This window comes from Arachis ipaensis, chromosome B03 (assembly GCF_000816755.2).
Source record: "Arachis ipaensis cultivar K30076 chromosome B03, Araip1.1, whole genome shotgun sequence".
NCBI classification, from domain to species: domain Eukaryota; kingdom Viridiplantae; phylum Streptophyta; class Magnoliopsida; order Fabales; family Fabaceae; genus Arachis; species Arachis ipaensis.
This window is the reverse complement of record NC_029787.2, coordinates 115,128,301-115,139,771: the sequence shown is the minus strand read 5'-3', so window position 1 is coordinate 115,139,771 and position 11,471 is coordinate 115,128,301. Positions and strand designations below refer to the sequence as shown.

Sequence of the window (11,471 nt, the reverse complement as noted above, 5' to 3'; positions counted from 1 at the left end):
AAACTAATCTGGTTCAGCATAGATAAACTTTTTGAAAGGCTTTAGAATTTTTAGAAAATGAACAGTTTTCTCTTTTAGAAAAAATTTCAAATTATTTTTATATAGTAAGTCTTTGCTTTTGAAAAGGTGCATAAGGCGGTTATTAATCACTGTAATGATTCTATCTCGCGTATCCTATTATAGTAATTCTGCAACCCTATGGTGAGAACCCTTTCGAGGATGATGTTCTCACTCCCCTACAGATCTTCTCTTTTTCAGGTTACGGACGATGAAGTTCGGAAGATATTATTTCTTTTTTGTTAGACGATATTTTTGTATTGTTTTAGTATTTATGTTTCCCTCGCCTTTAATTTTGCAAGTCTTGTAAGAGTGATAGAATTTTGATATGAGATATTTGTAAATTAATATATATGTGTGTGTGTGTGTGTGCGCGTGTGCGTGTGCGTGCGTGCGTGTGCGTGCGTGCGTGTGCGCGCGCGCGCGGGCGTGTGTGCGTGCGTGTGTGTGTGGTCAACATGTATCTTCGAGCTCTCAGTCGCTCTCTGTCTGAGCTTACTTCCCTTCCTCTGTTGCCGTTAGTTCTGATTCTTCTGTAACCGTCACCTGCCTCCCTCCTTCGCCGCCGGTAAGCACTGATGCTTTAATTTAATTTTGCTTGTTTTGTATTTTTGTTAATAATATGAGTTTTGTGCGTGTGCGTGTGCGGGTGCGGGTGAGTGTGCGGGTGCGCGTGCGCGTGCGCGCAGCGCAGCGTGTGTGTGTGTATTTTCTGTGAGTATTGTATGTGTGTGTGTGTATTTTCTGTGAGTATTGTAACCTTTCTTGTAAGTCTGAATGTATGTTTTAAAAATCCGGTTCAAGTTTTAAAGAGGCTTATATTCTAGTATTAAATATTATAAGAGTCGTCGTAATACCCGAGCTATCAGAGTAACGCAGCCGGAAGCATGACATTTTGATAGTTAGGGTGTTACATTATGGTATCAGAGCGGTCATTCCTGTAGAGCCTGAGGAATGGACTGACTATGCTTCAATTGCATACTTTGAGTGTCTATCATGCAATAGTCTTGTCGGATGACGAGAATTAGAACTTTATGCACATGACGGTCTATTGATTAACGCTGTTAGTCTTGCATTGCATACTTCTTGGTATTAAGTTTGGCCGGCTTAATACTAGTGAATTATGTATATGGGAGCACTAATGGGTTGTCATAGACAATATACGAGTAATAGGTAACGCGATTGGTGGGTTTTGGGAACGTTAGAAACTATTTCTCGAGGTTATTCAGTTATGTGTCTTGAATTCTGTTTGAGTCGACTTATTCTTTCATAGCTTAACTTGAAGTTCTTGTTTGCTAATCCTTTTGAAAAATAGTTTGATTTTTCAACCTTATTTATCTATTCATATGTATTCTTGTTTGATCTTAATTGCATGCTTGTTTGAAATCCTTGTTGTATCTATCTTTCTCTGTTTGAATTCTTCTTCTTGATTCACGTATTTTTTGATATAGCTTTGAACTTGTCTTAATGCGCTGTGCCTTTTAAGTCCTTATTTCGAGTCCATTCTTAAAGAAATTGTGATTTAGTTTTTCTCTTATTTGACAGTAATTACAACCACCTTTGAAATTTTTATGAAATTGCTTTTGATTCAATATATACTCACCTATATAAAACTTGAAAAATTTCTTATGCAATTTAAAAACTATTTATTTCTAATACCTCACCTGTTCTTCTACTGGTTTAAGGAATTATACTTACTCTAAATACAATTTGATTTTCTAAATAACCTTACTACAATTCTTATGCATATCTTTATTTGATTATGTACTCGGGTATTTTCAAAATTTTGGAAAGAAAAGATTTTTGCCTTTATTCCGGTTGATTTTCATTTGACAAGTTTTTCCTAATTCATTTTTAATTGAATTTAATTTAGCATGATACATTGCTTATCCAATTGTTATTTGTTTGAAAATATTGGGCTCATATCTTATCTTTCTAACATGGACTAATTCCTTAAGTTTTTGTTTCTATGGATGTCATACTTGATTTTGTTTTTAACTATTCTTTTACATCTTGTGAATATTACCATTAATCTTAGTTTCTCTTCTCTTGTGAATCTCATTCTTATGTGAGTCAGCTTGATTCGTTTCAAATTAGTGCATCACTTATCCTCTCATTACCTCTACCAGAGTTCTTAGTCAAAGATTTATTCTTGAGAAATTACTAATGATTGAGTTGTCTTTTCCTATGACTTTTGTATTCTTTTGGATCAATTGAAAGCTTGTTTAATGTCTCATGCCTAGTGGATCTTGTTTGAACTCCCATGATTTAAGATCCTTTCTTGTGTGGCTTGACTCTTTTTTAAGTACATCCTAATCTTCTTGAATGTCCTTCTTAGATGGTGATTTCAAGCATACTTTTGGAGTCTTATTTTGAACTTTTTAAAGAAGTTTTGAATTCTCTTTGAAGAAATTCTAAACTAAATTTATTTTTCTATTGCTTGATTGTAATTTAAACCATTGTTCAATTTTTGACAAAGTTGATTTAAAGTTGGCATGCGCTATTCTAAATGAAGTTTTGAAAAACTTTCTTATTTAGTAGGAACCTGTCCATTTGTAATGCACTACTTATTTCCTTTACCAACTTATAAGCAAATTTTTACCTCGGATTTTCTTTTCTAAATAGAGTTTAATTTTCTCTTTCGTCCTTGCTATAATTTTTATACACGCTTGTTTGAATATGAACTTTGAGAATTTTTTGAACAAGCATCTGGTTTTCTTCCAAGTTTTATGATTACTTTTGGTTAGGTTGTGCACTTAACTATCTAAAATATTTGAGGAAAATATTTTTGTTATTAGCCAAATCAGTGTTCATTTTATTTTAAATCTCTACATAATCTATTTCAACATGAAATTGTATTAAAGTAAAGTCACGTTTATGCTTTTGTTATTCTCTTGAAGAATGTTGTTGCTTAACTTTTCTTTCAGTCTGCGAAGTGATTTTTCCGCAAGTTTTCGATTCTTTTATGAACAATGTATTCGGAAGTATTTTTAATCGTGCTTTTGAGTTCTGTGAGCTTTGTCTTGGGTTTGAGATATTCTTTTCTGTAAACCTCATACTTCTTCGAATCAACTTGAATTAGTTTCAAATTAATGCATAGCTTTCATTCGCATTGATTTTATCGAATTTCCTTTATTCAAGAGTTATCATTGAAGTTACCAGTTGAATCCTTTCCTTCAATCTTCATTCTTGTGTGCATTCTATTTGTTTGTAATTTCATTCATTCTTTCAAATGCTTATGAGTACTGCCCTTGTCACTTATCTTTCCTTTTAAAATCTTGCGTCCTGAGTAAACTCGAGATTTGTTTGTTTCATGTACGACCTTTAGATATAGCAAGCGATATGTTAGTTCTTAGGACACGATTTTGGTGGAGGCAGAAGGTGAAGCTTGTAAGTGTGCGATGCCACGGAATGTTGTAGAGCTTTGTTTTACGCGAACAATTTTTGTTGATATTGTTATTGTGACCAGTAGTGATATTCGACGTGATTGATGAGGTTGAGAACTTACGGATGAAGTGCTCGATAGAGTATAGTTGGGAGTTGTAATGGTGAGCTATGTTAAAGCCCTTGATGTTGACACCATGTAACCTCTTTGTTTTGAGCCTATCTTTTAATTTCTGCTTTATACGACGTTCTTCCCTTATATCTAAGTCTTATGCCTTATCCGGTGTTTGAGAATTTATATATATGCCAAGATCGGTTGCTCTTCTAAAGTATTCAAAAGTAAAGTATTAAAGCTATGTAATATATTGTGTATTACTTTAATTTTCGAGGACGAAAATTTTTGTAAGGTGGGTAGAATGTAAGACCCAGAACTTTTGAAGAATCTTATTATGAGCTGATTTCAAATTTATTTATTATTAGAGATTTTACTTTTGGATATTATTTCATTGAGAATAATTAAATCAAGTTTTGATAATTAAAATAAAGATTTTACTTAATTTCATAATTATTGAGTTATTTTCTATATTTAAATTATAACGTTAGTAGTTATGAAATAATAAGAATTTTATATGATTTGGACAAAATAATTAATATTTTAAAATATTAATACTATTGTTTTCGAAAATAAAGAAATTAATTATATTATTTCTAATTATTGGATTTGAACATTTTATTGAAAATAATTTGTGAAATTGATGAACAAATAGTATTTTATATATTATTATTGTTAGATTGAAATTTACTTCTAATTACTATATTAACCCTATTTTTATTTGAAATTACAAAACTATCCCCTAAACCTAATTTTACCTAAACCCTAATTCCCAAATTGGGAAAACCCTAACATTGAAACCCTAACCCAGTTACCCGTTTCCCCTCCTTCAGCAAACAAACGACACACACACCTATGCTTGCAGCTTCAGCTGAAACAGAAGGAAAAGAAGAGAGGCGAGCCAGCGCCGATGGGCCTCGCTGTCACCACCGAGCTGCTCGCCGCTCGTCGCCATCGGTTTTTTACGTTTTTCGCAGAAAGCACATTTTTTGGCTCAGAAAGACCTACTGAGTCCGAAAATCACCTCTAAATCCTCAAATTCTCACTCTAACTTTTCGGAATCTGATTTGGACAATTAATCACTTAATTAACCGGTTCATTAGTTGCGGTTTTTACAAGGAGCGCCGTCACCACGCTGCTGCTGCGGCCTAATCGCGTCGCCGTCGACTTGTGAAGCTGCCGCCGGATTGCTGCGCGTGAGGACCCCGTGCCGTTGCCGCCATTACCGTCGCGGAGGAGGAAGCCAGAGGAGAGAGAGAGACCGTGCAACTCTGAGGGAGGAGGACGCGACCAGTGACGCGAGGAGGGCGACCCACTGCACGGAACCACGCCGCTGTGTGCTATCGCCGTTGTCGAGCTCCCAGGGCAACCACTGGCAAGATTCAAAGTGAGAGAAGCTTGAGGAGAGAGAGAGAGATCGGCGAAGGGAGGGCTTCTGTTCGTGTGGCCGTGCCTCCCCGCCTCAGATCCGTCACCGTCTCCACTGCCTTTCACCGCCGCTGATGTTGTCCGTTGCCGTTGCTTGCCATTTGGAGCGGCTGCATCGTTGCTTCCACCGTTCTGCTCACCGGGTGTGGCGCGGGTGTTGCTGGAACCACCATCGGAGCTGCCGTTACTCGGTGTAGTTGTTCTTCCCTTGTTGCGGAAAGCATGTTCATTTCGAGAAACCCTTTTTGTCAGTATTCTGTTATGTTTGGTTAAAGACTCTGATGTTTGGTAACATAGGTTCGAGTTCTAATTGCCGCACATCGCTTTTAAATTGTTGTGGTAGCTGAGAAAATGGTTTGGAGCTGAGGTTTGCAGTTGCCATCGATTTCGGGTTGAGAGAGAGAGTTCCGTTGGCGAGGTTGAGTTATGGTTTCGACGAATCGAGGTAGGGGCTTTTCTAAAATCTCAATTTTATAATTTAGAATTGTTATAAATGGATACTGGTGTGAGAATTATATACTTTTAGTGATTGTACCAGTCTTATGTATTGTTTGGCTATTCTGGATGAATATGATTGTATGTTTTGATTAAATTATTGTTTGGTTTTGATAAATGAATTGTTGATGAACTGTTTTTTTAAAGTTTTGGAAAGGAGTTTAATCGGTTGATAATGATTTGATCTTGAAACGGTTTTCTTGAGATATGAAAATGAGGTGACTGTTGGATTTAACTTGCTTTTGAACTGATTTTGGGTTTTGAACCGTCTGTGGAATGGTTTGGTTGGGACCCGAAAAGGGTGGCAAAGTCCAAGTTTTAGGGGAGATACTACCGAAATTTTTATAAAAATCTTAGACTTTGTTTGAAAAGTTATTTAGAAAGGCTTGGATTTGAGGAAGCGTATTATTTGATTTATTAAGAAAATAGTTATGTTTTCGAGTTTAATTTATTTAAGAAAATTATATGTCTTGAGTTCGATTTATTTAGAAAAGAATTACTTTATCATTTTGAATCACTGAAAAAAAGTATTATGTTCTAATATAGATTTTTAATAGAAAAAGGGCTTATGCTTTTAGTTAGACTTAAGGATTTTGTTCGAATGAGCTTTTGGTGATTTTAAAGGAAATTGGACTTTTGATTGAATAATTACATTTGTGACATTTTGGAAGAAGTCAGAGAATTAGTTTCAAGAAGGAATCTGAAAGTGGTTTTGATTCAAATGAACTGGTTCCGTTTCAAATGAATTGGTTTTTGGATTGGGTTGGGACTTGTGACTTTATATGATTCGATTTTATAATAAAATTCAATTTCTATTCACTTAAACCAATAATCTATGATTTTAAGAGTTTCAATGAATTTTTGAGAAATTGAGATAGGTTGTCCTCCCCTAAAGTCTTGAGACTCTGCTTAAAAATTTCTATTACCAAATTCCGTTTTCGGATGACTGATTTTTGGATCTTTCAAAAGAGATTTTTAATTTGGCCTAGTTGCTGAATTATTTGAAAGTTTTAGAAGGGTGTTGTAGAAATGTGGCTTGTTTTGAAAGAGAAAATTTCTTTTGAGAAAGATGGCTTATAAGCTAGAAGTGATTTGAGAATGTGGATTTTTGAAGTTAAGACTGGAATGAATTGAAATTGATTTTCAAAGAAAAGTGCTTTGAGAAAAGTGATTTATGGCTTAAATGATGATTACATGTTTGATGATGTTGGACGGTAGAAGTGCTATTATGTTATGAGCCGGAACGGCTGTATATATTAATGAATTATGGGTAATTGTGGAATATGTTATGAGCCGGAATGGCTGTATATGATAATGAACCATGGCTAACTATGAACCATGGCTAACTATGAATCATGGATTTAAGCCAGATGATTGAGATGAATGTTGATTTATGGCTGAGAATAAATACATATATGCTGAGTTATTGATATTGTGATTGTTGCACTCCACCTATGTGAGATACGAGTTTTCCTGGGAGAAAGCAGTGGCTAGCCACCACGTGCTCCAGGTGGAGGCTCGATATTCTGCTGACCCTATGTCGTAAGTGTGGCTGGACACTGTGAAAGTTCCAGATGAGCTCGCCCTCGTGAATATACACCAGTGAGGGTGTTGGATGTGAATTATGATTATGATTGTGAATAACTCGAGTTGGGGATGCTCGACAGAGGGACAGTCCAATGGTTAGCTACTAGGACTTGTCGGGTTGGCTTTATAACCGACAGATGAGACTCATCAGCCATTAGGACAGACATTCATCATTTGCATCTATATGACATTGTTTGGGTGTGCATATTGTACTTGGTTTGCCTATGTGATTAATTGTGTTTAATTGCTAATTGCTCTACTTGATGTAACTGCTTGTTTGTGTTTGAGCCTCCTACTTGTGTTTGCGACTGAAACTCTGTTGGATTGTAGTGGATTGGCTGCTGTTTGGATTGTTTGGGCCTAGGGCCGTGGTTGATTATGAGATGGGCCGATGGTTGGTTTTGGTTTTGTGTTTCTGGTTTAGAAAAGTATGAAAAACTAATCTGGTTCAGCATAGATAAACTTTTTGAAAGGCTTTAGAATTTTTAGAAAATGAACAGTTTTCTCTTTCAGAAAAGATTTCAGATTTTTTTATATAGTAAGTCTTTGCTTTTGAAAAGGTGCATAAGGCGATTATTAATCACTGTAACGATTTTATCTCGCATATCCTATTATAGTAATTCTGCAATCCTATAGTGAGAACCCTTTCGAGGATGATGTTCTCACTCCCCTACAGATCTTCTTTTTTTCAGGTTACGGATGATGAAGTTCGGAAGATATTATTTCTTTTCTGTTAGACGATATTTTTGTATTGTTTTAGTATTTATGTTTTTCTCACCTTTAATTTTGCAAGTCTTAGCTTGTAAGAGGGATAGGATTTTGATATGAGATGTTTGTAAATTTATATGTATGTGTATATATATATGTATTTCCTATGAGTATTGTAACTTATATTGTAAGTCTGAATGTATGTTTGAAAAATTTGGTTCAAGTTTTAAACAGGCTCATATTCTAGTATTAAATATTATAAGAGTCGTCGTAATACCCGAGCTATCAGAGTAACGCAGCTGGAAGCGTGACATTTTGATAGTTAGGGTGTTACATTTTATATCTTCTTTAGTAAAGTTAAAAGATGCAACAAAGCTAACCAATCGTTTTCTTTCAAAAATTAGGACAAATGCAATAGGGACAAAAAAAACTACAAATTGGGGAGATTGTAGAACTCAACTATAAACAAAATCACTGAAAAGAACTTTAATGGGTAGGACTTAAAATTGAAAACAAAGAACTTACCACTCACACGTCTGGATAATAACTTTTCCAACTTTGCTCGTTGCTGTAGCCTTTTTTCCAGCAAATTCTCTTTTCTCAACAGCTTCAGCATCCCACTACCACCTCAAAATTAAATTGTTAGAGAAGAAAAGATACATTGCTAGAAAAATGGAATCTTTCACGTCAAAATTTAGAAATTCCATTAGGCAAAGAACCTGATAAGGCATTGCTAGAAAAAATCCAATTGCCTAAGCCTACTCAATGACCAAACAACAACAAAATCAATATAACCGGCGAAACGGTTATTTGAAAGATCAATGCTATTCAATGAAGAACATCTAGAGATTCTGCTAGGAATTTGTCCTTCAAACATGTTATTGGACAAAGAAAAGTAGTGAAGAAAATTGTAACTGTCAAAGAAACTTTGAGGGATATGTCCTGAGAATGAGTTGTGAGAAAGATCAAGAGACCTAATTGAACTCATGTTGAGAAATGAAGCTGGTATTTGACCCGAGAAGCCATTGTGACTTAGATTAAGATTCTGAATGGTGCTGAAAAGTGTAAGTGGATGAGTAATGCAACCATTGAAATTGTTATGAGAAAGAGACAATACCATTAGATGCTGCAACTTCTCAAGGCCTTTTCCAATTCTTTCAGATAATCCCAACTCAGCAAGATTGATCTCAGGACTCTTCCTGTTGCTGGATTGCATTGAACCCGGTTCCATGAACAAGCACTTGAATCATTTTTCCATGAAGCAAGAGATGAAGAAGGGTCATGGAGGTCTGATTTGAACACAATCAGGCCAAGAACATCATCATTTAGCTAAACATTATTCATGTCATTGCTGTCTCCATAGCAAAAACTCAAAACTGGTTAGTTAACTACTTAAGTTTACAAACACAAACAGAAACAGAAACAGAAACAGAACAGGCATGACAATATCATATCACAATAGTCGTAACATGTCACATCATATCCAAGTCTTGCTTCTCTCGTTCTAGTTACTAACTACTAACACTTTGCTTTCTAGTGCAAAATATTGCTAGGATAACTAAATGAATTTCGGAAATGAAGTGAGGAAAGAAAAAGGAGCGCCTTAGCAGCTGGAGATGCAATTCTAAAATCACTAGTGTCCTCTTCGGGATTCTCGGGATTGAATTAAGCAGATCTTAATATTAGGAATTCAATCAATTCATGGCCAACAAATCTTAACAAATATATACAAAAATTCTTAAGAATATTGCAAAGAATAATAATGAAGCAGTGAAAATTAGAGAAGAAAGAACACGAAAGAAGGTTCTTCTCCTCCTCTATTAGACTCACCTCAAAACAAAGAATAACAAACCCAACCCTAGAATTTGTTGAAACGAGAGAGAGATTCAAGGAGCGGAAGAGCACGATCGAGAGCGCTAGTGAGATTGAGAGCGAGTGTGCGAAGCAGAGAAGGAGCACGATCGAGAGCGCCAGTGAGATTGAGAGCGAGAGTGCGAAGCAGATATTGAGAGCGCGAGTGTGAAGGAGAACGAGATTTGGGGTGAGATTGAAAGCGAGAGTGTGAAGGAGAACAAGATTTGAACGAGATTTGGAGCAGGTTCCCTGATCTTTCTTCCATCCCAGCAGTTAGAGTAGGTCTCCGATTTTGATTTTCAGGATCGGAATAGGTAAAATTTTTGAAGTTTTTTTAAAAAATTATATATATTTACTAACATTTCATTATAAATATTACTTTATATATAATTTTATAATAATCACTAACACTTTAACAAATGTTAAGCAATAAATGTTATCAAATGCTCAAAATGTAGTAGTGAAAACTTAATGGTATAGTATTCATATATATTGTTAACCACTATAACGTAATTATTTATGTATGTAGATAATAATTTTTGAAACAAAATTTCACCTATTTTAATAAGATTTGTGATAAATAGAAAATAATTGATGAAAATTTTATGAAAATTCAAAAGATAATAAATATTTTATGATCCAAAACTACACTATTTTTATGTTCATGCCAACAATGAGACTAACTATAATAGATATATGGACAACTCTAGTTTATTATTTTTTTTTTACCAAAGATAGGAGACTCGAACCCGCAACCTCTTAATTGAGTATGGGAGGACTATGCCATTTGAGCTATTACTCATTGGCCAACTCTAGTTTACCATGCCCTATTCATCAGCGAAAAGACGTATATATTTTCTCTTTACTATCGTACACAATAATTTTTTTTGAACTACTAGTTCTAAGTTGAGGAGGATCTAATTGTCACTTTATTAAAAAAAAAATTGTTTTGATAAAGGGGCATGGGCATTGTCGGGAGAAGAAGGATGTTATGAGTTGCGAGTTGCAAGTGGGAGGGTTTTGGAGTGTTTGACGGTGACGGTCCCAACGGCAACAAGACTGTGATCTCATTGCCAACTCGACTCATACTCCTTGTTTAGATTAGACTTGTTCTTCTCTCAATTCTCATTTTTTGATTTATCATTTTCCATTTCGGTTTTCTATATATATCCACAGCTACCCCACNGATAGGTATCAGAGGGTGGAGAAACCCAAGACGGAGAGTCCTATAAACGACAACGATATACGCATTACAACCCAAGGTAGGATGCGCAATTATATCACCTATGCCACCACTCTCCTCCAGGTATTCTATTATCATTCATGCATTTCAATTTCATCTCAAATATCTTGTCTTTCGTGTTTTCTTGTGACAATTAATGAATGCTAAATAAAGCAAGTTCTGGCTTTTTTTTTGTCTCCCTAACATTATCCGCCATAAATTGCCTTATTTAACATTTATTAATTATTGCGACAATTAATGATTGCTAAATAAGGCAAGTTATGGCTGTTTCTTTTGTCTCCCTAGCATTACCCTTTGTAATATATGCAGGAGAAAGGGTTTGAAGAAATTGCTCTTAAAGCAATGGGCAAAGCTATTAATAAGACTGTAATGATTGTTGAACTCATTAATGTGTGTTTGTCTGTTCACTTCTGTATTTATTGTGGCTTCTCTCTCTCTCTCTCTCTTTCTCTCTCTCTCTCTCTAATTAATAATCTGTTACTATTCTATTCCTTTGATTGCATAGAAGGATTATTGGTTTGCATCAACACACTCAAGTTGGGTCAACTGATATAGCCAATACATGCTTCCATATGCACCTCCTCATTTTATATATTGATATAC

At 35.2% G+C, this 11,471-nt stretch overlaps 2 protein-coding genes across 4 annotated transcripts in view; one reads left to right on the top strand and one right to left on the bottom strand.

Moving 5' to 3' along the window:
* Positions 4,637 to 9,002, bottom strand: LOC107633593 (protein STRUBBELIG-RECEPTOR FAMILY 7-like). Its single transcript, XM_016337204.1, has 2 exons — positions 8,524 to 9,002; positions 4,637 to 5,237 (listed from the first exon to the last, which is right to left on the bottom strand). The coding sequence occupies exons 1-2, from the start codon at positions 9,000 to 9,002 to the stop codon at positions 4,637 to 4,639; spliced, it is 1,080 nt and encodes a 359-aa protein (XP_016192690.1).
* The window catches only part of LOC107633594, a 5,920-nt gene continuing 5,260 nt past the window's right edge, over positions 10,812 to 11,471 (top strand). For 2 of the 3 annotated variants that reach the window (XR_002359715.1, XM_021119326.1), the window contains exon 1: positions 10,812 to 10,931. Coding sequence is in view for 1 of the 3 variants with exons in the window: in XM_021119325.1 (XP_020974984.1) it covers positions 10,912 to 10,931 (20 nt within the window). In the remaining 2 variants the exon portion in view is untranslated. The remainder of the gene's footprint in view (positions 10,932 to 11,471) is intronic. The other variant, XM_021119325.1, reaches the window with a different exon arrangement.

Coding starts and splice junctions, on each gene's coding strand:
- LOC107633593 (XM_016337204.1), bottom strand. CDS start 9,002: ATGGAACCGGGTTCAATGCAATCCAGCAACAGGAAGAGTCCTGAGATC. Junction 5,238..8,523: donor TGGTCATTGAGTAGGCTTAG/GCAATTGGATTT, acceptor CAAACATAACAG/AATACTGACAAAAAGGGTTT.